The 27,750-nt window shown below is 50.9% G+C and overlaps 1 protein-coding gene across 4 annotated transcripts; it reads right to left on the bottom strand.

Annotated features, from left to right (window-relative positions):
• Window positions 1–27,363, bottom strand: LOC103625985 (polyadenylate-binding protein-interacting protein 7). Of its 4 annotated transcripts, none has more exons than XM_020544203.3 (7): window positions 27,039–27,363; window positions 16,576–17,364; window positions 15,782–15,899; window positions 15,498–15,689; window positions 15,206–15,276; window positions 14,908–15,032; window positions 1–236 (listed from the first exon to the last, which is right to left on the bottom strand). In XM_020544203.3, the coding sequence occupies exons 2-7, from the start codon at window positions 16,963–16,965 to the stop codon at window positions 215–217; spliced, it is 918 nt and encodes a 305-aa protein (XP_020399792.1). In that variant the 5' UTR covers window positions 16,966–17,364; window positions 27,039–27,363; the 3' UTR covers window positions 1–214. The 4 variants fall into 4 exon arrangements, 3 of the variants coding, with proteins under 3 accessions (XP_020399792.1, XP_035818341.1, XP_020399793.1); XM_035962448.1 differs by lacking the exon at window positions 1–236 and adding an exon at window positions 1,223–1,345; XR_004852547.1 differs by lacking the exon at window positions 1–236 and adding an exon at window positions 1,223–1,345 and having other exon boundaries at window positions 15,146–15,276; window positions 15,498–15,899.
• Window positions 27,364–27,750: the final 387 nt, after the last annotated feature.

Consider the following 27,750-nt stretch of genomic DNA (forward strand, 5'->3'; position numbering starts at 1 on the left):
GAAACCTCAAATTAAGTACTGAATTATTACATACATCGGAGTTTTTGAGTAGCAAATAAGGTTCACAACATAAAGTGCAGCGGATAATCGATGTCGTCGGTAATGAGGAAATGGGCAAGGCCTAGCCCACTACTCCTCAGGCTCCTCTCCTGCCGGAGCAACATCCCACTCGACCGTCCAACCCGGTGGCAGGGTGGTAGGCCAAGTCACACCATCAACCAATTCCTGCATGGTACCTGCAAAAATGGTGCCACAAGCAAGGCTGAGTATACTAATACTCAGCTAGACTTAACCGGTGTGAGGAGTCTACTTCTCTACCTCTAGACTATGCAGCTGTTTGGCTGAGGGGTTTGGTTTGCCAAAAGCACTAGCTGTTTCTAAAATCAAATTTTAGCTTTTCAATTCTACCATCATTAACTTAGCTAGATTTGCTCCTTCTAAGCATACATGGTAACAATCAATTAGTTCAACCATCAAGTTATCTCATATAATCCACATTTCACTTCTTACTCGATGCAGTACAAGAAATCAAGGAGTCTCATTAGCTGCGAGAAGCAGACGATTCGAATCGAGTTTTTAAACCTTGCAAGGTAAACCTAAACACACGGCATGTCAGGGTACTCCGACCCCGCACATGACAACCGTCCCCATCGATTCCCCGTTCGCGTCCAGGCCTCACCGCCTTGGCATACAATGCTCCACTGACCCCGGCTGCCGCCGTGCAGTGACCGCACTTGTACCCACCATAGCTAGCATGGGAGACCCTGTCTCAGGTCGCATGAGGGATAAAGTCCGCGCCCGGCTTCACTCAGGTACTAGGTTTACCGGTTACCATTTTTCCCGGCATGTGCTTAGTACGTTCAAAAGCTTGACTCAGGTATCCACACATTAATCCTTAATTCCTTTTTCCCGTCTCATGGACAAGGCATCCTCCCTGGATCCAAATCCATAGACCAACATAGATCCCGTTATCAAGATGAATACAATCAATTCCTGACCTCGCGCGAGTGCTAGAAAAATCACTCAACTTCTACCGAGATCCTGATTAGCAAGCAGCTACTCGACCTAGTATACTAGTATTCATCTCAAAAAGGAATCCTAAGTTCATGCAACTAGAGATTTCAAGCAACTCCTACACTTAAGTGCACATTGCAATCCTACAAGCATTAAGTGTAGTAAAGTAGCATATAATAACATGGTTATGCATAAAACCAGGGCTTGCCTTCAATTGCTGGAGCTGCGGGGAGATCCTCAATAGCAGCCTCTGAAGCCTGCTCCTGGTCCTCCTCTTAGACAGGTCCTTGCTCGGGGATGAGCACGTACTCTCCGTCGGCAAGATTGCAATCTAATGAATGCAATGCGTAAGATATATGCATGATATGATATGTGCTTTTCGAAATTACAACTTTAAAGGTGTATGATCTTTCTTGAGTTAAACAAGGTTAACTTTACTTAGGGAAAACCCTTAGTGGTATGCTTGGTAAGTTGGGCTATGCTTAGCTAAGGTAAGGGGTAGGTTTATTTTTTTTGGGGTTCCACTGGATTCCTTTAAGTCTTGGTGAGAGTTGATTAAGTTCTTAAGTTAGACTTATTGGGGTGAGGTTCATTTCTTCTTCCCTTTTCCTTTATTCTCTTTAATGTTTTGGAGTAGGTTTGAACTACAAGTTGCTTTTATAAAATTCTAAAAATTATGCAAAACTTACAGTGGCTTGCTACTAGTGTATGTTTCCCTGTCTCAAAATTTGGGGGTCAGAAAGTGAATGGTTTTCTCTGGACAAAATTACCAAAGTTTAGGGCAGAAGGGGTGCTTTGAACTACAACTATTATTTAACAGTGGGTAATTCTCTAAAACTTATTTTTGCTGGCTTTTAGGTGTCATAACCTGACTTGATACAAATTTCTAGTCATTAATACCTCGTAATTATTTTTCTATGGTTTTCTCAAGTTTCTAGCCAAATGGGTGCTTTCTACTACCACTATATTTGAGAAACATCCAACAACAGAGTTCTCATTTTTCTTAGTTAGTATTTTGTGCAAGAGCAATCATTCTGAAGTTTGGCCTCTTTTTGCTTAAGGGAAGGGGTGGTATGCATTATTTGAATTAAGTGGCCTTTCTCTTAAATCATTAGCAAAAGGTATGGGTTTACTTCTTTTTCATGGGTTTGTATTTTTCTCTGGTGGTTTATCTCATCATGGACTTAGCAAATTTTTAGTTGCCCATTATCACATTAAAAGGGGTTGTTCATGATTTAATTGAAAAATGTCTTATTAGCATTTCATATTTATTTTCCTTACTTAAAAAGTTGGGCTGAGGTGCTCTGTATTTTTGTAGTGGGGCTCTGGTGGTTACAAGTCCACTGGATTTTTATCAAGCATTTTGGTTATAGTTTTGCCTATTTAATAATTGATTTTCAGTCTATATAAGGCTAAACAAATCATTTTAATTTAAAACTGGTCCAAATTAATGGTCTCTGTATTTTTCCTAGGTTCTCTGTTGCATAAGTAAACTAGGAAAAATAACCTTAATCACTGTTCATTAATTTCTAAGGCCTTTCTGATTTTCTCTAAGTTTTAGACAATTTAGCTTTAAAGGAATAACTACATCATATTTTTCAATGCTGGGGTTCCCATTATTTTTAAACAGTGTCTAAATGAGGTTTAAACATCTACAAATTTTCTTAAGTTCAGCATAGAAGAAAAACTATTTTTTCTTAATTAAACAAGGTTTAGTGGGTTTCTGTTTTTAAATTTAAACTCTAAAACTTTGAACAGAAAGCATGGGGTTTACTATTTTTAAATGATAGATCATAATATTCAGGAGCTAGCAAAACTGGCTTGACAACTTTTTATTAAGATTTCATCAAGTTATGGATTTTCTAAGTTCTCTGGTCTTTTAAAAAGATTAACAGAATTGATTAAATGGAAATCCACTTTGCACTGGGGTCCCTGGCGGGTTTTCTAAGTTTTCTTCGCGAATCAGCCCATAAGCTACTATTCACATGAGTCACTGACATCACAGAAAACCCCTCGGGTTCTACAAATCCTAACCCGAGGTCCTTCTTCTACCTTAAACAGTAACCGCGGCGGAAGAAAGGGCGGAGGGGCTTACCGGCGGCGAGATAGCTCCGGTGAAGTGGTCGAGGACGAAGGGGAGGTCTCGGGGATCACAACGGTGTGCGGAACGCCGTCGGAGATGGCCGGAGTCGGTCGGTCCACGCGCGCAGGCGGGGATGCTCGTCGGCGGCGAGGAGACCAGCCTGGTCACAGCGAGATAGTTCAATCAAATGGGTCAGGGAGGTCCATGGGATGCCAGAGAAGATATGAGCGCAAGGAATTGGGCGGAGACTCACTGGATAGCTCGGTCCACGCGCGGCGGCGGAAGACCGAAGTCCGGTGAGGTCGATCTCGGGCCTCCGGTGAAGTCCGGCCGGGTCCGAGGGCTTGGCGAGCTTTACGGGCTACTGGCGGAGCTAGCCGAAGCACTGGCTGGGCTTGAGGGTGGCTGGAGTTGGCTGGCCACGGTGGCCGAAGCTCTAGCGGCAATGGCGGGCGGAATTAAGCTCGCCGGAGCTAAGGAAAGGTGGCTGGCCGGTGAGGGTGAGTGCGGGGCGAAGAGAGGTGCGCCCGGGGAGGCTTTATAGGCGCGGGCGGGCACGACCGAGGGCGTGGGCGCGCGGCGGACTTGACCGGACGCCGGGGTGAGCGCGCGCGCGGGTTGGGCGAGCTCTGGCGTGCTGACCAGGGTCGAACACGTGTGCCCGTGCGTTCTGCCCAAGTTCTGGCGCGTGTGGTCGCTCATCCGAGCCTGCTCTCGCCTTGGTCAGTGCACGAAACCTCTTCTCCTCCCTACAAGCTACCATTTTTGTGTGGGGGTCATAGGATTTTGCCTACTGGTTGCAGAGATATGGAGCCAGGAAATCTGGTCTGTCTCCCTGCCTAAACCCGAGGCAAATCCAAGGTTTTGTCGTGTCTAGGGCTCGCGTCCCAATGCCATCTTCTGGCACACGACAGAGGGGTTAGTTAGACACAATTTTGTCAATGGGGCCATTAGGATTCGAGTTAGGGATCAAGGTGAACATCCCTGATCTTTGGCTCAAGGTCTGAATTTTAGAATTCTGAAATTCAGAATTCCCAATGAGTCCCCATATGAGAAGCTTGATTTGGGGTTTTATTTGAGTTATTTTGGCTAAGCTTTCTCAACATCTCTTGTTGCCCATTAAATATACTTTAATTTTCATAATTGGCTCAAGTCAAAATTTTAAACTTTTCATTCCCTTTTTCTTATTTTCTTGAGTTTTGCTCATGGGGCTCACTTAGGGTTTTTAAATTTGGGTTGCACATTCTTATCTTTTAAAAGTCTCAATTGTTTTGATCATGACACTTTTAAGTATATACTTGGTGAATTCTTTATTACTTAAGTTATTTTGATGCTCATGCTTACTTTGGCTCACATAAAATAATGATTCTTGGTTTGGCATTTGAGAAAAACCCTAGGTGACACTGGGGTCTCACAGCGAGCGAGCTGATGGACATCGCCACCAAGTTCGCCTCCGGCCAGGAGGCGGTCGAGGCTATCTTCTGGAAGGACAAGCATCCCCAGAGCCGCCCATCGGAAGATGCCCCCGAGGCGTCAACTCAGCGCGGCGTCAAGAAGAAGGGCAAGAAGAAGTCGCAAGCGAAACGCGACGCCGCCGACGCGGACCTTGTCGCCGCCGCCGAGTACAAGAACCCTCGGAAACCCCCCGGAGGTGCCAACCTCTTCGACAAGATGCTCAAGGAGCCGTGCCCCTATCACCAGGGGCCCGTCAAGCACACCCTTGAGGAGTTCGTCGTGCTTCGGCGCCACTTCCACAAGGCCGAGCCACCCGCGGAGGGTGGCAGGGCCCGCGACGACGACAAAAAGGAAGATCACCAAGCAAGAGAGTTCCCCGAGGTCCGCGACTGCTTCATGATCTACGGTGGGCAAGCGGCGAACGCCTCGGCTCGGCACCGCAAGCAAGAGCGCCGGGAGGTCTGTTCGGTGAAGGTGGCGGCGCCAGTCTACCTAGACTGGTCCGACAAGCCCATCACCTTCGACCAAGCCGACCACCCCGACCATGTGCCGAGCCCGGGGAAATACCCGCTCGTCGTCGACCCCATCATCGGCGACGTCAGGCTCACCAAGGTCCTCATGGACGGAGGCAGCAGCCTCAACATCATCTACGCCGAGACCCTCGGGCTCCTGCGTGTCGATCTGTCCTCGGTCCGGGCAGGCGCTGCGCCTTTCCATGGGATCATCCCCGGGAAGCGCGTCCAGCCCCTCGGACAACTCGACCTTCCCGTCTGCTTCGGAACACCCTCCAACTTCCGAAGGGAGACCCTGACGTTCGAGGTGGTCGGGTTCCGAGGAACCTACCACGCGGTGCTGGGAAGACCATGCTACGCGAAGTTCATGGTCGTCCCCAACTACACCTACCTGAAGCTCAAGATGCCGGGCCCCAACGGGGTCATCACCGTCGGCCCCACGTACAAACACGCGTTCGAATGCGACGTGGAGTGCGTGGAGTACGCCGAGGCCCTCGCCGAGTCCGAGGCCCTCATCGCCGACCTGGAGAGCCTCTCTAAGGAGGTGCCAGACATGAAGCGTCATGCCGGCAACTTCGAGCTAGCGGAGACGGTTAAGGCCGTCCCCCTCGACCTCAGCGGCGACGCCTCCAAGCAGATCCGGATCGGCTCCGGGCTCGAACCCAAATAGGAAGCAGTGCTCGTCGACTTTCTCCGCGCGAACGCCGACGTCTTCGCGTGGAGTCCCTCGGACATGCCTGGCATACCAAGGGAGGTCGCCGAGCACTCGCTGGATATTCGAGCCAGAGCCCGACCCATCAAGCAACCTCTCCGCCGATTCGACGAGGAGAAGCGCAGAGCCATAGGCGAGGAGATCCACAAGCTAATGGCGGCAGGGTTCATCAAAGAGGTATTCCATCCCGAATGGCTTGTCAACCCTGTGCTTGTGAGAAAGAAAGGGGGGAAATGGCAGATGTGTGTAGACTACACTGGTCTAAACAAAGCATGTTCGAAGGTTCCCTACCCTCTGCCTCGCATCGATCAAATCGTGGATTCAACTGCTGGGTGTGAAACCCTGTCTTTCCTCGATGCCTACTCAGGGTATCACCAAATCAGGATGAAAGAGTCCGACCAGCTCGCGACTTCTTTCATCACACCCTTCCGCATGTACTGCTATGTCACCATGCCGTTCGGCTTGAGGAATGCGGGCGCGACGTACCAGCGGTGCATGAACCATGTGTTCGGTGAACACACTGGCCACACGGTCGAGGCCTACGTCGATGCCATCGTAGTCAAGACGAGGAAAGCCTCCGACCTCCTTTCCGACCTTGAAGTGACATTCCGATGTCTCAAGGCGAAAGGCGTCAAGCTCAATCCCGAAAAGTGTGTCTTCGGGGTGCCCCGAGGCATGCTCTTGGGGTTCATCGTCTCTGAGCGGGGTATCGAAGCCAACCCGGAGAAGATCGCAGCCATCACCAGCATGGGGCCCATCAAGGACTTGAAAGGCGTACAGAGGGTCATGGGATGTCTCACGGCTCTGAGCCGCTTCATCTCACGCCTCGACGAAAGAGGTCTACCTTTGTACCGCCTCTTAAGGAAGGCCGAGTGCTTCACTTGGACCCCTGAGGCTGAGGAAGCCCTCGGGAACCTGAAGGCGCTCCTCACGAAGGCACCTATCTTGGTGCCCCCGGCTGCAGGAGAAGCCCTCTTGGTCTACGTCGCCGCGACCACTCAGGTGGTTAGCGCCGCGATTGTGGTCGAGAGGCAAGAAGAGGGGCATGCATTGCCCGTTCAGAGGCCGGTCTACTTCGTCAGCGAGGTACTGTCCGAAACCAAGATCCGCTACCCCCAAGTTCAGAAGCTGCTGTACGCGGTGATCCTAATGCGGCGGAAGTTGCGACACTACTTCGAGTCTCATCCGGTAACTGTGGTGTCATCCTTCCCCCTGGGGGAGATCATCCAGTGCCGGGAGGCCTCGGGTAGGATTGCAAAGTGGGCGGTGGAAATCATGGGCGAGACAATCTCGTTCGCTCCTCGGAAGGCCATCAAGTCCCAGGTCTTGGCGGACTTCGTAGCTGAATGGGTCGACACTCAGCTCCCAACAGCTCCGATCCAACCGGAGCTCTGGACCATGTTCTTCGACGTGTCGCTGATGAAGACAGGAGCCGACGCGGGCCTACTCTTCATCTCGCCCCTCGGGAAGCACCTACGCTATGTGCTACGCCTCCATTTCCCGACGTCCAACAATGTGGCCGAGTATGAGGCTCTGGTCAGCGGGTTGCGGATCGCCATCGAGCTAGGGGTCCGACGCCTCGACGCTCGCGGTGACTCACAGCTCGTCATCGACCAAGTCATGAAGAACTCCCACTGCCGCGACCCGAAGATGGAGGCCTACTGCGATGAGGTTCGGCGCCTAGAAGACAAGTTCTATGGGCTCGAGCTCAACCACATCGCCCGGCGCTACAACGAGACCGCGGATGAGCTGGCTAAAATAGCCTCGGGGCGAACAACGGTTCCCCCGGACGTCTTCTCCCGAGACCTGCATCAACCCTCCGTCAAGATCGACGACACGCCCGAGCCTGAGGCACCCTCGGTCCAGTCCGAGGTACCCTCAGCACAGTCCGAGGCACCCTCGGCTCGGCCCGAGGCGCCCTCGGTTCAGCCCGAGGTACCCTCGGCCCCCGAGGGGGAGCAAAGCGGGGTCACGCCTGATCAAAACTGGCAGATACCGTACCTGCAATATCTCCACCGAGGAGAGCTACCCCTCGACCGAGCCGAAGCTCGGCGGTTGGCGCGGCGCGCCAAGTCGTTCGTCTTGCTGGGAGATGGGAAGGAGCTCTACCACCGCAGCCCCTCAGGCATCCTCCAGCGATGCATCTCCATCGCCGAAGGTCAGGAACTCCTTCGAGAGATACACTCGGGGGCTTGCGGCCATCACGCAGCACCTCGAGCCCTTGTCGGAAATGCTTTCCGACAAGGTTTCTACTGGCCGACGGCGGTGGCCGACGCCATTAGAATTGTCCGCACCTGCGAAGGGTGTCAGTTCTACGCAAGGCAGACCCGCCTGCCCGCTCAGGCTCTGCAGACGATACCCATCACCTGGCCTTTTGCTGTATGGGGTCTGGACCTCGTCGGCCCCTTGCAGAAGGCACCCGGGGGCTACACACACCTGTTGGTCGCCATCGACAAATTCTCCAAGTGGATCGAGGTCCGACCCCTAAACAGCATTAGGTCCGAGCAGGCGGTGGCGTTCTTCACCAACATCATCCATCGTTTCGGGGTCCCGAACTCCATCATCACCGACAACGGTACCCAGTTCACCGGCAGAAAGTTCTTGGACTTCTGCGAGGATCACCACATCCGGGTGGACTGGGCCGCCGTAGCTCACCCCATGTCAAATGGGCAAGTAGAGCGTGCCAACGACATGATTCTACAAGGGCTCAAGCCTCGGATCTACAACGACCTCAACAAGTTCGGCAAGCGATGGATGAAGGAACTCCCCTCGGTGGTCTGGAGTCTGAGGACAACGCCGAGCCGAGCCACGGGCTTCGTGCCGTTCTTTCTGGTCTATGGGGCCGAGGCTATCTTGCCCACAGACCTGGAATACGGCTCCCCGAGGACAAGGGCCTATGCCGACCAAAGCAACCAAGCTAGTCGAGAAGACTCGCTGGACCAGCTGGAAGAGGCTCGGGACAGGGCCTTACTACACTCGGCACGGTACCAGCAGTCCATGCGACGCTACCACGCCCGAGAGGTCCGGTCCCGAGACCTCCAGGTGGGCGACCTGGTGCTTCGGCTGCGATAAGACGCCCGAGGGCGGCACAAACTCACGCCCCCCTGGGAGGGGCCGTTCATCATCGCCAAGGTTCTGAAGCCCGGAACGTACAAGCTGGCCAACAGTCAAGGCGAGGTCTACAGCAACGCTTGGAACATCCAACAGCTACGTCGCTTCTACCCTTAAGATGTTTTCAAGTTGTTCATATACCTCGCTCCCACGCAAAGTTTAGTCATCAAGGAAGGGTCAGCCTTGCCTCGGCAAAGCCCGACCCTCCCTCGGGGGCTAAAAGGGGGGAACCCCCTCTGCGTCGAATTTTTTCCTCGAAAAAAGATCCTTTCTGCCAGAATGTCTTTCGTGCTTTTTGACTACTTCGAAAGTGGATCCTGAAAACGACGGAGTACACGTAAGCAGTCAAGGGTGACCGAGCCGAGGGACTCCTACGCCTCCGGGATACGGATACCTCACTCATCACCTTCTGCGATAAGTAACTCACGTTCGGATAAGTGATTCCGCGGACCGAACAAGTCTTCACGCTCGGAAGCTCTTCTACCGGAGCGATTCTTCGAGCCTTCTCGACTGCGTCGGTGACAGAACCCCATGGACGGGTAAGAGTGCGCGTAAGCGGCAAGGCCTACCGAGCTGAGGGACTCCTACGCCTCCGGGATACGGATACCTCACTCATCACCTTCCGTGAGAAGCAACTCTCGCTCGCACAAGCAATTTTGTTACCGACAAAAAGGTCCAGATACTCGAAACAAGAGGAAAAGAGACACAGCTTTACAACACAGCGAGGGTGTGTTTTGGCCTCGGCGGCCGCAGGAAACACACGCTACAAGACAATCCGATCCTGCAGGCTCGGGTCTTGACGCTTGAAGGAGCAGCAGCACCCTCGGCGTCGACAACACCTTTGGCGAGGTCCGACCTAGCCTCGGACGGCGGCGCGGTCCGAAGATCTCCACTCTGAAGGACGACGTCATCGCCAAGCCTGGGCCATCGCCGCCAGGGTCTTCTCCGAGAACCCAGCCCGAGCAGGCGGCTCGGCCAGTCACCCCGGGGCCTCGGCCAGCTGTCCTCCGAGGACGCCAGCCCGACCCGAGGCCTCGGCTGGTCAATTCCGGCGTCGGTCCCGCTAACGGACGACCCGGCCAGGCTCCGGCCGACCAGGTCTTCTTACCGAGCCAACTCTGCCTCTGTTCGCGCTGACACCGCTACCCCTGGCCTCGGCTCATCGAAGAGCGGCCGAGGGGTTCCTTTAACTGAGCAAGAGAAGCCTCGGGCAACAAGGCTGACCGAGCCGAGGGACTCCTACGCCTTCGGGATACGGATACCTCACTCGTCACCTTTACACGGGGCGACTCATGCTTGGTGAAGCGGTTCAGACAACCAACAGGCGAGTCTTAGTGCTCGAAAATGAGGAAAAAATACATACATGTTTAGGCCTCGACAGCCACAATGAACAAAAACACTGGCATTCAAAGTGCCATTACAAACGGAACTTCGGTTCCACCTCCGCAAGTACGAACAACCCCACTCGATGGGGGGGGGCTGCGGAGCAACAGAAGACTGACGGGCGGCTCGCCGCCGCCCGCTCTGGCAGCGGCAACAACAACCCCCGCTCCGGGTGGTCGAACTGCAGCAGCGTAGGCCTCAGGGCGGGTGCTGCTGCAATCTTGCCCTCGCCCACGCCGACGCTCGAGGGGCGAGGACAAGTACAAAGAGCCGGAGGCCCGAAGCGCGGATGGTGGCGGTGATCCCGTCGGCAACGGGGACTTCTCGAGCCGCCTCCACCTCGGCACCGACGACAGGGGCCGTCAGCCCTCCGGCAGATCCCCACTCAGATCCTCCCGGACGAGTGGGGCACCGACCTCCGCGCGGAGGCGCCATACCGGTGCAAAGGCAAGACCGCCCCAGAACACGAACGCCGCCCTAGCAGCTCGCGACATCTTGGGCGGTCCTCCCGTGCACACGGCGCGGCAGCCGCCTCCCGGCGGGGCACCGGGAGCCAAGCCGACGAGCTCGACGCGCTGAGGCTGACGACGCCCGCCGTCGACCAGCCCCACGTTGTCGAAGTCTGACCCGCCCGCAGGGCCAGTGAGCGCCCTCTCCCTCGAACGCCGCAGGAGAGGCTGACCCACGAACCCGCGCGGGAGGTAGAGCTCTGGCTCAGCCCGGCCTCCACCCCAGCGAGGATGATGAACATCCTTGAAGCTGAGGGTGGGACCAAGATCGCAGCCCGGCTTGCTTCTCCCCACCCAGGGGCTGGTGGTCACCGTCTTGGGTGACCGCCGGCGGGGGGGGGGGGGTACAGCCGGGCTGCCTGATGAAAATCCTTGAAGCCGAACGATGGCTGAAAGGTGCCAACTCCCACGGAGTTGCATTCTTCCAACGACGAGGCGGAAAGACGGCGGGTATCCCCCATCCGGGGGCTTGGAAGGTGGAAAGACACGATGCATAAGGGAGCGCGAAGACATGGTCGCCTTCCAAGGGGGTCACCCTCCTTTTAAAGGCGACTCTCCCTACTTGCGTACCCAGCCGTCGCGGGCTGAGTCTTCTCCAACACGCTCCAAGGTCCTCCCCTGCAGCGCGGGGGCTGGGTCCCACACGTCATGCGAGCCGGCTCAGAGCAGAAGAAGCCAAACCGCCGTGCGCGGTGCGTACAACCGCCCAACGGTTACAAGCGACTCTCCACTTTTGCCCAGACCAACGGGCGAAAGGGGCGGGCAGCCATGCAGGCGGCATGCAACCGCGCCAAGTGGGCGCACTTCTCCGACTCCCAACACGCCCAGCATGGAGGCCCAGGCCCACGCGTCATGCAACCGGCGCGCCGAATGCTTCGTGCATGCAACTGCACCGCCACTTGCGCCACTACCGTGCCTCCTCGACTGCGGAACCAATACCGCGACTCGAGGCGACCCAGCGCACGACCCAGCAGCGCCAGCCTGGCGCGACGGTCAATGCGGCCAAAAATGGGCCGGCAGTAATGGCAGTGGCAGGCGGGCAGGAGCAGCGGCCACGTCGTCAGCCAAGCTCACGTCCCATCCGGGGGCAACGAGAGAACCCTCTCTCACGGCGTGAAGACAACGCGCCCGTGTTCCGTTCCTCGAACGGCTCGCGCACGCGCAACGGCCGCCCCGCCAACCACTCGCCCCGTCGCATTAACTCCGCGGCGGGACAGGCGGCGCCTCTGGCAGGAGAAGCGGGCGACGCTTCGCCTTCGCCATAATGACCGCGTCAAAAAAGGTACGCCGCGTCGTTCGATTTCGTATCCTTTTCCTTTTTTCCTCTTTCTCTCTCTTGCAACAGGGACCGGGAAAGGGGGATACCCCGAAAAGGATCCTTCCCCGTGAAGGAACCAGGCTCCGAGCCTCCCTACTGATCAGAGGTTCGAAGGCTGGCCCCTCGGAAGGGTTCGACAGGCGCCTCAGATCGCGTGGGCCCTACACCCACTACTGGTCAGAGGTTCGAAGGCCGGTCCCTCGGAAGGGTTCAACGGCCGCCTCAGGCTACTCGGGCTCCGCGCCCACTACTGATCAGGGGTTCGAAGGCTGGCCCCCGAAGGGTTCACAGCCGCCTCAGACACAGAGCGAGGGATGACCATGAGTACGTTCGATACATAACCGAGGCTCGGGCTGCGCTCCCGAGGTACCCTAGGACATTTCCGAGACCAGCGGGAACGATCTTGTAACGGAATCCCATCAGAGGGAGGCATCGAGCCCTCGGACCTCGGCGCCAGGGGGACCAGGTCCGGCAGATCACCCGCAGGTACTTTTGGGCGCGCCTCTGGGCCCCTAGCCGACCCCTAACGAACGGGGCACGGACGTCCACTCGGATTACCCGCTTGCAGCTCACCGGAGACACCATGTTCGGCGCCCATCAAGGGCAACATGGCGCTTTCCCCCCTCCTCCTTGCGGAAAGGCGACGCAGGGGCGTATGTGAAAAAGTTGAGTCTGTCCCTGATCGCCCTCTCGCCCTATGCAGAGGCTCGGGGGCTGCTCTCGCAAATCCGGCTCCGGCCGAACCGTTGACAGCGTCAACATACCAGCCCGAGAACTTGGGACCCGACCATACACCCGGGCTACGGCCAGCTCGCATGAGGGACGACAAGACCAGCCGAAGCATTACGCGAGGCATTAAGACCTCGGAGGAGTGAAACCACTCCTCCGAGGCCTCGGGGGCTACACCCGGCGGGTGCGCTCGCGCGCACCCACCGGAACAAAATGCAACCGAGAAAGGCTGGTCCCCTTGCAAAAAAGTGCAACGAAAGCCTCCAAGCGAGTGCTAACACTCCCTTCGAGGCTCGGGGGCTACTGTCGGGGACCATAATTAGGGGTACCCTCAAGGCTCCTAATTCTCAGCTGGTAACCCCCATCAGCATAAAGCTGCAAAGGCCTGATGGGTGCGATTAAGTCAGGGATCAGTCCATTCGAGGGACTCGATCACGCCTCGCCCGAGCCTAGCCTCGGACAAGGGCAGCCGACCCCGAAGGATCTCCGTCTCGCCCGAGGCCCCCCTCCAGCGGCGAACATATTTCCGGCTCGCCCGAGGCCCTGTCTTCGCCAAGAAGCAACCCTGACCAAATCGCCGCACCGACCGACCAAATCGCAGGAGCATTTAATGCAAAGGTGGCCTGACACCTTTATCCTAACGCGCGCCCCCAGCTGACAGAGCCAAAGTGACCGCCGTCACTTCGCCGCTCCACTGACTGGCCTGACAGAAAGACAGCGCCACCTGCGCCGCTCCGACTGCGGTGCCACTTGACAGAGTGAGGCTGACAGGCAGTCAGGCCCGGCCGCAGGCACCATAGGAAGCTCCGCCTCGCCCGACCCAGGGCTCGGACTCGGGCTAAGCCCCGGAAGACGACGAACTCCGTTCCGCCCGACCCAGGGCTCGGACTCGGGCTAAGCCCCGGAAGACGGCGAATTCCGCTCCGCCCGACCCAGGGCTCGGACTTGGGCTCAGCCCCAGAAGACGACGAACTCCGTTCCGCCCGACCCAGGGCTCGGACTCGGGCTCAGCCCCAGAAGACGATGAACTCCGCCTCGCCCGACCCCAGGGCTCGGACTACGCCCCGGCCTCAGCTGACGGTCTCCACCTCGCCCGACCCAGGGACTCGGACTCGACCTCGGCCACGGAAGACAGACTCGACCTCGGCTTCGGAGGAGCTTCCACATCGCCCAACCTAGGGCGCAGACCAGCCACGTCGACAGGAGGCGCCATCATCACCCTACCCCGAGCTGACTCGGGCCACGGGGGACAAGACCGGCGTCCCATCTGGCTCGCTCCGCCAGATAGGCAATGATGGTGCCCCGCATACTCTGTGACGACGGCGGCTCTCAGCCCCCTTACGGAAGCAAGAGGACGTCAGCAAGGACTCAACAGCTCCGACAGCTGTCCCTCCGCCAGGCTCCATCGCTCCTCCGACGGCCACGACATCACACCAGCTGGGTGCCAAAATCTCTCCGGCTACCACAACGACATGTACTTAGGGCGCTAGCTCTCCTCCGCTAGACACGTAGCACTCTGCTGCGCCCTCCATTGTACACCTGGATCCTCTCCTTACGTCTATAAAAGGAAGGACCAGGGCCCTCTTAGAGAGGGTTGGCCGCGCGGGGACGAGGACGAGACAGGCGCTCGCGTGAGGCCGCTCGCTCCCTCTCCCGCGTGGACGCTTGTAACCCCCTACTGCAAGCGCACCCGACCTGGGCGTGGGACGAACACGAAGGCCGCGGGATTTCCACCTCTCTCACGCCCATCTCCGGCCACCTCACTTCCTCCCTTCGCGCTCGGCCTCGCGCTCGACCCATCTGGGCTGGGGCACGCGGCGACATTCACTCGTCGGCTTAGGGACCCCCCGGTCTCGAAACGCCGACATATATAAAAAATAGTAATATCTACAATGCATAATTAGTATCATTAGATAGATCTTTGGATATGTCTTCATAATAAACTTATTTAGAGATGTAAATGTTACTAATATTTTATATGAACCTAGTCAAACTGTAAAAAAAAGTTTGACCAATTAACAAGGGATGGAGGAAGTAAGCTGCAACAACCAAAAGTCAACATGTAAAAACAGCAGTCAGACCTTTGCCGGTAAATAGCTTCTCTAGCTTTCTCATGAGCTGCTTTCATTTGCACATTGTATGTCTGCCCCTTCATGCTCAATTCCTTCGCAACAGCCTTGTTGCCAACCAAGTAAGCCTGTCTAGCCTGTCAAGGGTTTCCTTATGTGAAAACCTTAGCAATTCGTAAGATACCAAACTTTAAAAAAAGGTATGTTGCAGATAGTGATCTCTATTCATGAAAAAAAATTTGAATCTTACCCGAACAAGCAAAAGAAATTGCAAGTGTAGGCTTCAGTAACCATATGTGATAGTGCTTACCTGCTCAAAACACGCATTTCGAACCCTAGCAAAATCACGGGCTTCTCCCCTTGATTCTGAGTACATACTTGCTGGTGGATTGCATATACAGAGATAAATTAATCAGCAGATAATTGAAGCATAGTAAAGGACCTCAAAAGGTAGCATAATTCTCTCTGATTTCTAGCCATTCACGATTTCCACTAAATGAAGGGGAAAAAAGCAAGAGCAATCCTCATCCAAACATGAAACATAGAGGAGGGAACTGTGCAATATGGACCAGGAAGACTTCAGAGTATCAGATGAGTATTACCCACTGCATCTCCGGTCTGAAGCCATGGGGCAACTCTTGCACTGCTGATGCTTTGAAACTTGTTCCTAGATGATTGTTTAGTGCCAGAACTGTACTGTTTGGGTACAGAAAGAGCTGAAACACCATTACCATATTCAGGACCTTTTTTAAACTTCCACGGGCCAGAATTCTGTGACGCAAATTTGCAAACAGCTGAAACAAAAATCACCAGCTCCAGTAGGCATTTCAGATAGGCATTTCAGATGAGCCGCGCGCATTGAACATGCCAAGTACATCCACATTACCCTTATTGAAACCATTTTGGTCCTCGACTGTTGGAAGTGCAGGGAAATCCCCAGTGCTAAAGTTCGGTGTGCTCTGGGCCAGATTCAATGTGTGATTGGGTGTAGCATCAACTTGCATCTGAAAAATCGGGAAAAACGTAATTATGGAATATGGATAGTGCCAAAATGTTCTTGATGTACACCAAGCATTTTGAAATCGAATTGCAATTGAAGATGTGAGGATTCAAATTGTCTTTTCATGTAGCATTACTGCTTTAGTAAAGAGTGCTCGTAAACAGCAGGATAACGATGTTGTGCAACCAGTCCATGGCATGCTTCATGAGCTCCACAAAAAATCTTACGCTAGTATATGGTTCTTGTCTAACAGGTGGCAACAAGTAACATTTTGATTGACAAGGTGGATGATGTATTCCGTTGCGCATCACAATCACTTCATTTTTGTAAGACATTATGGCTTTTCTATATACATAGCTTTTACTATGTATCTAGATATAATGTATATCTAGGTGCATAGCAAAAGATATGCATATCTAGAAAAGCCAGAACATCTTACAAAGGGAGTACTTCCAAACCACAGATGTCTTTAAAAAAACTTCTTACAATTGGAACAGAGGGAGTACTTCCAAACCACATGTCCCAAAAAAACTTCCAAACCACTTTGAAAATAATTCTAAATAACATCGATCTGACATCTGAGCAAAGAGCATACATTTAATTGCTTCACTTTTTTTTGGTAAAGCTATTTCTGAGTGGTTATCTGGAAGACTTAAATTAGTATTGCAGTAAGTAATTACCTCTAGCTGGGTTAGTATTTCAATAGTATGGTTGAAATCACACTCATTTGCGTAGTACAACTCTGCAAGGCTCTCTGCTGAAAATCCAGGGAACTGAGATGCTAAGTACTCCAGGGGAGCAACAAGGCCATCTGATGAGGCAGCATACTCACTAGCAAAACTATCAGAAAAGCTTACACCAGTTTCAGAATCATAATGAAGGCCCTGGTTTCCATTAGCAATATGAAGATCACCAATATAATTCTGCTCCCAGTTGCTTGAACCCAGATAATTATCTTCATACAGCAGATTAGTGTGTTCCACTTCTAGGCCCTTAGTAGCTGGAGAAGATAATTCGTGATACTCTCTTGAGAAGCGACTGGATGTTGTCCCATAAAAAGGGAGGTGCATTCAAAGATAATCCAGCAAGGGACAATTATTCAGGCCCTTGTTCAACTTTCTCAAAAGAAGTGAAGTCTGGAATAATGTCATCAGGAAGCTGCTTACGCCAAAACTGGTGTGCCTCATCATCTGAGTTATTAGACTTTGATGATTCAGACCTATCTAGGATTGTTTTTCCAGAAGAACCCCTAAAATCTAACTTAGTTACATCTGGAACTGTACTGCTTCCAAGAGATGGTTTAACAGATGAAGGTACAAACTCCGCTGCATTGGGATTTAATGACGTGACTTTACTAGGTAACACTGAACATGCATCTCCAGTATTTGAAAAAACTTTATTTTGTGAACTCATCTTAACAAAAATCACATGCAATTACAAGGGAGATGTGTCAATTATTTACCCAAGCCCTGCAAAGAAACAAGAAAAAAGAGTTATGTAAAGGCATGTTAGAGCTCCCAATCCTTGGACAACCATAAAAAGTATACTTTTCAAGAATCATTAATGTAGCCTAAATAGATAAAATACACTTCAAAATGCAATAGTCTACACAAAACCAGATGTTTCCTGTCACTCATGACTCATATGCATGCCTCCTTTACTAAAAAAGATACAGGACACCCTCCAAATTCGAGATTATTGCGATTGTAGAAAACAGCAGGTTAGACTTCACTAAAATGGAAAGCAAGAGGTGGGCTTAAACAAAATAGGAAGAAGACAGTACCATTCTCGCCTGTTTGGAAAGGCAGACAATTATGAGACCTGAGATTCGATTAAGACACCATCGACGGTCACTGAGCCGACGAACCAAACGGCGTGTCGCTCTCGTCTCCTGTTCTTCTTCCTCCTCGTCTCTCTGCCTTTCTCGCGCAGGCCGATCACAGTGGTACGACAACTTCCTAACGCAGGGCATGCTGCGCGCTCCCCGGCACCGCCGTGCTGCGGTCCTGCCTGTCTCTCTCTCACATGAGCCATCCTGTTTGTTTTTGTGGGCGCGGGGCGCGAGAGCCAGTGCAAGAATTAATGACATTCAAAAAGCCCACCATGCCAAGGCAGCCATTCGCACACTCCACAAGTCCAGCCATCGTAGCTTTTTTATTTTTACATTCACATTGTTGAGGTTTAAAGCACAATTGCTACCATTAAACAATGTCTTGGAGATCTACCATTCTACACTGTCTCTGATGAAGGGGAGGTAACTGATTCAGAGGTTGATTGCTGCATGTACCCTGACCAATCTTCTCCGGCTCGAGCAGGTTCAGATTGACAACAACTTCTCCGGCGGGATACCTCAGAGCATCAGCCTGGTCCACACCATGTACCGTTTCTCCACCTCCCTCAACGAGCTCAACGGCAGCTTGCCAAACAACCTCTGCATCTCACCCGCGATGAGCATCATCAACACCTCCCGCAACGCACTCTCTGTCACGATCCCACTGTACAACCAGCTCTCCAGCCACATGCCGCCATCTCTGATCACCGAGCTTCCCGCCGTGTTCCTCCAGCGGAACCCAGGGCTGTGTGACCGGGGGTTGCCGAAAGACTGCGACATGCCATCGTTTCTTTCTCACCGGCGTAGCGCTACATGAGTACGTTCCAGGCGGTGGCTAGGGTTCTTGGTGTTGGACGGTAGATGAGGTGAAGGACAATAAGACATGAGAAAGTTCACGACGTTTGTCTGCCTTAATCAGAGCTCAAAACACGAGATGGCCACACTGTTTCCAAATGGGAGTTCTTGCCTCTGTCTCGTTCCTATCCAGCCTAAACCCATGGCATGCTTTTCATATGAGCGAAGCCCACTTTACCGTTTTCTATAATGCAATAATCTCTCCAAATTCACAACTATGCTATTTTTCTTCTCCTTAAGGCCTCGTTCGTTTTCATCGGATCAGCCCATTCCAGACCTTGTTCCGGGTGGAACGAATGGACCTAGTTTGGAATTTGGTACAACTCATTGAAATTGTTCGTTTCGGCCCGAATTGGAATCGAAACTGGCCCGGATTAAAATTTCCCTTCACCCCACGGCCCGGAACCAACCCTTGTGTCGTACCATGGACACGACGCGACCGGCACGGCGGCGCACAGCCCCGACGACAACCCTCCCCGCTGTCTTCTCCCCGGTGAGGATCTGCTCTCTTCCTTCCCTCTGCTCTCGCTGTCCCAAACTCTCGCCCTCGATCTCGCTCCTCTCCGCTCTCGCACCGCGACGCTGCGACTCCGCTCCCGTCCTCGTGCTCACTGCTACAGAGTCGGATCTAGTTGGGGTCATCACAGGTCGTCGGGCCCTCTGTCGCGGTTACAGGAGGGTGAAGGGCTCGTGCTTCCACTTCCTCTGCTCCATCCGGCACCGATGTCGGCAGGTCAGGGCTTCCTGCTGGTGGGGTCGGGGCCTAGGATCAGGTGGTGTTGGAGGCCATATGCGTGCGCGGTGCGCGCCAGCCATCGGCACCGGTCGGTGCGCCGCGACGTGTGGACGCGTGATCTCGAAGACCTCACGCATGAGACACACACGCATCTGATGTGGATCGCGGCAGCTAAACCATATAGAAACAATCCAATCACGAAGAGGTTATTGGGATTCTTCTCCGATTCATTCCATAAGTGCAGCAGTTTAGGAAAGAAAATTGGTCAACGGGAAAAGAAAAAAACCCTACTGTTGTACCGCTAGGAAAAAAGTGTTAGCTCCACTTTCGCATATTGTTTGTACTGCTATTTGATTTATTAGTTCAATACATATTGTTTGTACTGCTATTTGATTTATTAAAGAATTTGCAGCTCACAGTTTCTTGTTCGTGCGCAGGGTTGATTTTGCGTCCACATTATAGCTGAGCAACTCTTTCATCCCTAGCAGATTCATCTCTCCGGTAAGTACTAATTAGTTGTACTCTGTTGTGCTTTTTAGAAATTTTCTCATTTTCATGATCCAATTTCTAGCAAGGAAGATTCCATGTATCAATTGACTAGAATAGAGAAAGAAGCTAATTGGGTAATTCTAACCGGTCTGGTGGCTAAACCAACTGATAACAAGGGTGTATGGTGTAATCAAGTAGCTAAAAATTCATACTAACTACACTTACGAAGTCACACGAATTTTCTTCTGCTTTGTTCGACCAATTCAGTCAGCAAATTCAACTGTATTTGGAATCTGCGAACAAACAATTAGGGTTAGACACTTCAACTCCCTAGTAAATTTGAACAAGAGAAATAATATAGAGTTCTCAAACTTTAGTTATAGCAAGAAAAAGAAATTTCAATTATTGTAATGCATTCAAATGGTAATTTGATAATTTTTATATTAAATTATTATATTAACCCTAGCTCATATATAGAGGGCCAATTTTCAGTTATACTTTTTCCATGCAGTAGTATTCAATTATGATCAGTTAAAATAACTTCAACAGCTACAAATGCACTTCCTAGCAAAATTTACCTAAGATTAGAGTTATGCATCCCAGCGCCGTTTAAAAAAAGCATATAGATTTATTGGCTGAACCGTTTAAATTAGTATCTATTCCTAATGTTAAACTAGTGTCAGTTCTTTACGCCATTGATCCTATGTTACTTACAGTACGCCCGAGATCCCAAAGCTTCCCAGCGCCGGTCCTCGCCGCTCACTCGGCTGAGATGGCGGCTTTAGGTCGCCTTTCACGTTTGCTTAGTTCTACCGTCCACCGCTCTGGAGGCCTTGTGCGCGTCTTCTCCATGTTGGTCGAGGTCGTCGATGTCTTCGATCTGTACCTGCCACGTGACGCCCATTGCTACTACATCTTGTATGTGTACCATTTCTGTATTCATATTCCTTCTGAGATTGTCTCTGTTCATATATTTTGTTCTGCTTGATTCATAAACACAGTTTATGTGTAGTTCGGTATATAAATTTGTTTTAGCTTGTGGTTTTTCAAATTTAGTACATTGTTTGAATTTAGAATGCATCTTTCATTGTTTTTGGAGAAAGATTTAGTCAATGATTACTTAATTAATATGCAGATATGTTTTTGTGATACAAAACATAAGTTTTTTGTCATATGAATCTAGTAACATTCAATGCATCTTTTTGTGCTCTTCTAAATGTGATTTCTTTTAAACTAACTCAATTAAATCTTCCAGTGGAAAGCATGGGCCTCTAAAGTTATCCTCTACCAAAGTGATCAGCATTCCCGAGTATTTTAAGGAAGTGTATTTGCTAGACAGGTCACATAGGAACCGTCTCATTGAAGATATTGACGATGACTTCCCGTTCTTAATTCATGATAGGGTTTGCAAGCTACTGAGATCTGGATTACTCTCTTCGTATTTCAGCAAAACCTATGGCTTATCAATTCCTGACACTGATTTCATTAAAGAAAACCTTAGTGTGCTGCCTGAGTTGGATTTACTGGTATTCAGATCACTGAACATGAGTCACTCTGAGTCTGAAATAGATAATTGCTACAAGTCATTCGTGAAGCTCTTCAAGGCTCTTGTAGGTATGTATGCTGTAAGAGATGCAATCTTCAAGCTACCCAATTCACTTGATCTGCATTTGAAGTACCTTTAGTTGCCTATTGTAAAGGACTATCGTGTGATATATGGTCCAGCTTTTTTCCCCAAGCTTTTGATCTCTATAATGTACTGCGAAGTGCATCGACTTTTGAGGGAGCAGTGCCCAGCACGTGGACAGGGTGCTGCAGCCAATGCAATCATGGTGACGATTGAAGAGAAAATTTTTGACTTCATGAAGTCATGCAGTACAAATGCTCTGCTAATTAGCTATTCTGGTGCTCATGGTGAGAGGGCAAAGAAGCACATTGTGGTCAGTGAAGATGGAGGAGATGAGACACTGACATCTGAAGTTAGTGATGACACTAAAGATTTCAAAGCGTCGAATGTCTCACTGAAAGTTAGAAATTTTATGGGCAACAAGGAGCTCAGTGTTGAGGCCAAAAGAACTACCGCAGAAGGAAATGTTGAGATTGTTCCAGGAGATGAGCTGACAGCTACTCTATTGGACGTTGTGAATACTATTCAGCGCACTACTGGATATTATTAGATTCGTTCAGCAAAGAAAAAAGTGATGTCACACGTCAAACAGATGAGGATGTACCAGATTCAGCTTCTTAATCTGCTACAAGAGAAAGATATGCACAAAATGGAGCTAATACTTTTTTCCTAGCTGTACAGCAGTAGGACTTTTTTCTTTTCCCGTTGACCAATTTTCTTTCCTAAACTGCTGCACTTATGGAATGAATCGAAGAAGAATCTCAATAACCTCTTCGTGATTGGATTGTTTCTACATGGTTTAGCAGCCGCGATCCACATCAGATGTGTGTGTCCCATGCGTGAGGTCTTCCGAGATCACGCGTCCACACGTCGCGGCGCACCGACCGGCGCCGATGGCTGGCGCGCACCGCGCACGCATCTGGCCTCCAACACCACCTGATCCTAGGCCCCGACCTCAGGCTCATGAACGCCCCTGCACTGTCAGGATCGCCAACGCCACCAGCAGGAAGCCCTGACCTGCCGCCATCGGTGCCGGATGGAGCAGAGGAAGTGGAAGCACGAGCCCTTCCCATCACCCTCCTGTAACCGCGACGGAGGGTCCGGCGGCCTTGATGACCCCAACTGGATCTGACTCCGTAGCAGTGAGCACGAGGACGGGAGCGGAGTCGCAGCGTCATGATGCGAGAGCGGAGAGGAGCGAGATCGAGGGCGAGAGTTTGGAATGTGCATATCTTTCTCTTGTAGCAGCTTAAGAAGCCTAATCTGTAACATCAAAATCTGTTTGATGTGTGACATCACTTTTTTCTTTGCTGAACGAATCTGACCATATCCAGTAGTGCGCTGAATAGTATTCACAGCGTCCAAAAGAGTAGTTGTCAGCTCATCTCCTGGAACAATCTCAACGTTTCCTTCTGCGGTAGTACTTTTGGTCTCATCACTGAGCTCTTTGTTGCCCATAAAATTTCTAACTTTCAGTGGGACATTCGACGCTTTGAGATCTTTAGTGTCATCACTAACTTCATATATCAGCGTCTCATCACTTCCATCTTCACTGCCCACAATGTGCTTCTTTGCCCTCTCACCATGAGCACCAGAATAGCTAATTAGCAGAGCATTTGTACTGCATGACTTTATTAAGTCAAAGATTTTCTCTTCAATCGTCACCATGATTGCATTGGATGCAGCACCCTGTCCACGTGTCGGTCACTGCTCTCTCAAAAGTTGATGCACTTCGCAGTACATTATAGAGATCAAAAGCTTGGGGAAGAGGACTGGACCATATATCACACGATAGTCCTTTACAATAAGCAACTCAAGGAATTTAAAATGCAGATCAAGTGACTTAGGTAGCTTGAAGATTGCATCCCTTTCAGGATACTTACCCACAAGAGCCTTGAAGAGCTTCACGAATTGCTTGTAGCAATTATATATTTCAGACTCAGAGCGACTAATGTTCAGTGATATGAATACCAGTAAATCCAACTCAGGCAGCACACCAAGGTTTTATTCAATGAAATCGGTGTCAGGAATCGATAAGCCACAGGTCTTGCTGAAATACAAAGGAAGTAATCTAGATCTCAGTAGCTTGCGAACCCTATCATGGATTAAAAACGGGAGGTTATCGTCAATATCTTCAACGAGACGGTTCCTAGGTGCCCTGTCCAGTAAAGACACTTCTTTGAAATACTCTGTAATGCTGATTACTCTGGTAGAGGATAACTTCAGAAGCTCATGCTTTCCACTGGAAGTTTTAATTGAGTTAGTTTAAAAGAAATCACATTTAGAAGACCACAAAAAAGATGCATTGAATGTTACTAGGTTCATATGACAAGAAACTTATGTTTTGTATCACAAAAGCATATCTGCATATTAATTAAGTAATCATTGGCTAAAGCTTCGTCCAAACACAATGAAAGATGCATTCAAAATTCAAACAATGTACTAAATTTGAATGACCACAAGCTAAAACAAATTTATATACCGAACTAAACATAAACTATGTTTATGATTTAAGCAGACCAAAATATATGAACAGAAACAATCTCACAAGGAATATGAATACAGAAATGGTACACATACAAGATGTAGTAGCAATGAGCGTCACGTGGGAGGTACAGATCGGAGACATCGGCAACATCGACGACCTCGGCCAACATGGAGAAGGCGCGCACAAGGCCTCCAGAGCGGTGGACGGTAGAACTAAGCAAACGTGAAAGGCGACCTAAAGCCGCCATCTCAGCCGAGCGAGCGGCGAGGACCGGCGCTAGGAAGTTTTCGGATCTCGGGCGTACTGTAAGTAACATAGGATCAATGGCGTAAAGAACTAACAATAGTTTAACATTAGGATCAGATACTAATTTAAACGGTCCAGCCAATAGATCTATATGCTTTTTTAAACGGCGTTGGGATGCATAACTCTAATCTTAGGTAAATTTTGCTAGGAAGTGCATTTGTAGCTGTTGAAGTTATTTTAACTAATTATTATGCAGTAAAATGATATGTTCGCTGATGTTATTCATTAAAAATTCAGATGCTTGTATTCAATTGAAAATTGAATACTACTGCATGGAAACAGTATAACTGAAAATTGGCCATCTATATATGAGCTAGGGTTAATATAATAATTTAATACAAAAATTACCAAATTACCATTTGAATTGCAAAAATTGAAATTTCTTTTTCTTGCTATAACTAAAGTTTGAGAACTCTATGTTATTTCTCTTGTTCAAATTTACTGGGGAGTTGAAGTGTCTAACCCTAATTGTTTCTTCGCAGGTTCCAAATACAATTGAATTTACTGATTGAATTGGTCGAACAAAGCAGAAGAAAATTCGTGTGACTTCGTAAGTGTAGTTAGTATAAATTTTTAGCTACTTGATTACATCATAGGCCCTTGTTATCAGTTGGTTTAGCCACCAGGCCGGTTAGAATTACTCAATTAGCTTCTTTCTCTATTCTAGTCAATTGATACATGAAATCTTTCTTGCTAGAAATTGGATCATGGAAATGAGAAAATTTCTAACATGAGTTGCTCAGCTATAATGTGGACGCAAAATCAACCCTGCGCACGAACAAGAAACTATGAGCTGCAAATTCTTTAATAAATCAAATAGCATTACAAACAATATGTATTGAACTAATAAATCAAATAGCAGTACAAACAATATGCGAAAGTGGAGCTCATGGTTCTTAAGGCGGTAAGGCGAGATAAGGCGCCGGACCACCGCCTAGACGCCTAGGCGACGCCTAGGCGACGCCTAAGGCGAGCAAGGCGACGCCTTATCAACCTGAGAATCAGCAAAACAGCCCCATGGAGGAGGAAGAAAAAGAAAAAAAGAAAAAGAAAAAAAGGAGAAGGAAGGGGTAGGAGGCCCAGCCCACCAGCCAGCCCATATAATCCTTCCTCTGGCAACCCTAGGTTGCCTCTCTCCCCCACGATTCAGCTGCCGCTGCCCCCAATTGAGCCGCCGCCGCCTCAGATTCGCCGTCGCCGCCTCAGATTCGCCGTCGCCGCCTCAGATTCGCCGCCGCCGCCGCCGCCGATTTGGACGCTGCCGCCAACGATTTGGCCTCCGCCGCCCTGGATTTGGCCTCTGCCGCTCCCGATTCGACGCTGCCAACCCGAAACAGCGCCGCCCCTTTCCCTTCCCCTCTGCCCTATGCCCTCTTGCTGCTTCTTACCTAGGCGACGGGGACGCCTTGGATCTTTCGGGCGCCTGGACGCCTAGGCGTCGCCTAGGCGACGCCTTTAAAACAAGGGTGGAGCTAACACTTTTTTCCTAGCTGTACAACAGTAGGCCTTTTTTCTTTTCTCGTTGACCAATTTTCTTTCCTAAAATGGTGCACTTATGGAATGAATCGGAGAAGAATCCCAATAACCTCTTCGTGATTGGATTGTTTCTACATGGTTTAGCTGTCACGATCCACATCAGATGCGTGTGTCTCATGCGTGAGGTCTTCCGAGATCACGCGTCCACACGTCGCGGCGCACCGACCGGTGCCGATGGCTGGCGCGCACCGCGCACGCATCTGGCCTCCAACACCACCTGATCTAGGCCCCGACCCCAGGCTCATGAACGCCCCTGCACTGTCAGACCCTGACCTGCCGCCGTCGGTGTCGGATGGAGCAGAGGATGTGGAAGCACGAGCCCTTCCCATCACCCTCCTGTAACCGCGACGGAGGGCCCGGCGGCCTGTGATGACCCCAACTGGATCCGACTCCGTAGCAGTGAGCACGAGGACGGGAGCGGAGTCGCAGCGTCGCGGTGCGAGAGCGGAGAGGAGCGAGATCGAGGGCGTGAGTTTGGGGCAGCGAGAGCAGAGGATAGGAGAGGGAAGGAAGAGAGAAAATCCTCACCGGGGAGAAGGCAGCGGGGAGGGTCGTCGTCGGGGCTGTGCGCCGCCGCCGTGCCGGTCGCGTCGAGCCGCCGTCGCGCCGGTCGCGTCGTGTCTAGGCTTCGATCCGGTGGGTACGACACAAGGGTTGGTTCCGGGCCGTGGGGTGAAGGGAAATTTTAATCCGGGCCAGTTTCGATTCCAATTCGGGCCGAAACGAACAATTTCAATGAGTTATACCAAATTCCAAACCAGGTTCATTCGTTCCACCCGGAACAAGGTATGGAATAGGCTGATCCGCTGAAAACGAACGAGGCCTAACGAAATATCATTGAATATACATAAACAGCAAACAAAGCAGACAATATGCAACAAAAAACGAATTGTTGATGTTATCAGCAAAGCCAGCAAAGGATAAGTTTGAGATGCTGCCCTAGTTCTCAAACCAGCGCCCTCACAAGGCCTCAAACCCATCAATTGCTTGCAACAACAGGCTTAAGCATACTAATAATTACACTCGAGCATAGCAAAGATAGCAATAAAAATCTGAGCAAAGAGTGCAGCTGCTTTGCTTAATTGCTCTCGTATGCGGTGCGCGCTCACGACGTTCACCCGAACCTAAAGCGGCGAGAAAAGAAGGGCTTTTTTCAAAGCAGGCAGGCGACGGGATACTAGTGAATAACCAACTAACCGACACAGTGTACCATCCGGACCAGATCTACGCGGAATTCACCAGATCTAGAGAAGCAAGGAGACATGGAACCAGTACCTTTCCGCCGGTCGATGAGCTGATACATAGCGCGCTCAGGCGACCAGCCCATGGGGCGGCTGTCCTCCGGTGGGTCAAAATAAAAAGAGCCCTCCCGCGCGCCGTGGTTCGGGCTCACCCTCTTGAACAAGGTCGAGTTGACTACGGATCGGGACGAGGCCACGGGGAAGTCGGAGGGGGACGGGTGCGCCCGTGTCAAGGACGGAGACGGTGAAGAAGAACGGAAGAAGTGGAGGTGAGCAGAGAGACGGAGATGGCGTGGCCGCTGTGGCGCTGTGGATGGAGGCGAGGCGGGCGGGTGGGTGAGGTGAGGCCGTGAGCTTGAGCGGTGATTGGTTCTAGTGACTGATTTATAGTTCTTATATTTTATTCTATTTTAATTGCTAATTTGCTAAATACAGAAATTAAAATAAAGTTTTAGTTTCGTAAATTTAAAGACTAAAATAGAATAAAAATATATTGACTAAAAATTAATATCTAGAAACCAAACACCCCTGAAAGTAAGGGGTGATCGTCCGGTGGAGTTTGACCCAACGTGGCGGTGAGGGTCCATACGGGCGATGTGGTGTGGCATTTGCGGGGCATAGGGCAATATATAGGGCGACGTGGCGTGAAGGGAATGACTTAATGTGGTGGCAGCCTCAGGATCCGGGTCAAGTCTAGAATCTGTCGGGTATGACGAGGTTAGGTATGGTTACCCATTTTCCATCCC

Source organism: Zea mays, chromosome 9 (genome assembly GCF_902167145.1).
Source record: "Zea mays cultivar B73 chromosome 9, Zm-B73-REFERENCE-NAM-5.0, whole genome shotgun sequence".
Classification (NCBI taxonomy): Eukaryota; Viridiplantae; Streptophyta; class Magnoliopsida; order Poales; family Poaceae; genus Zea; species Zea mays.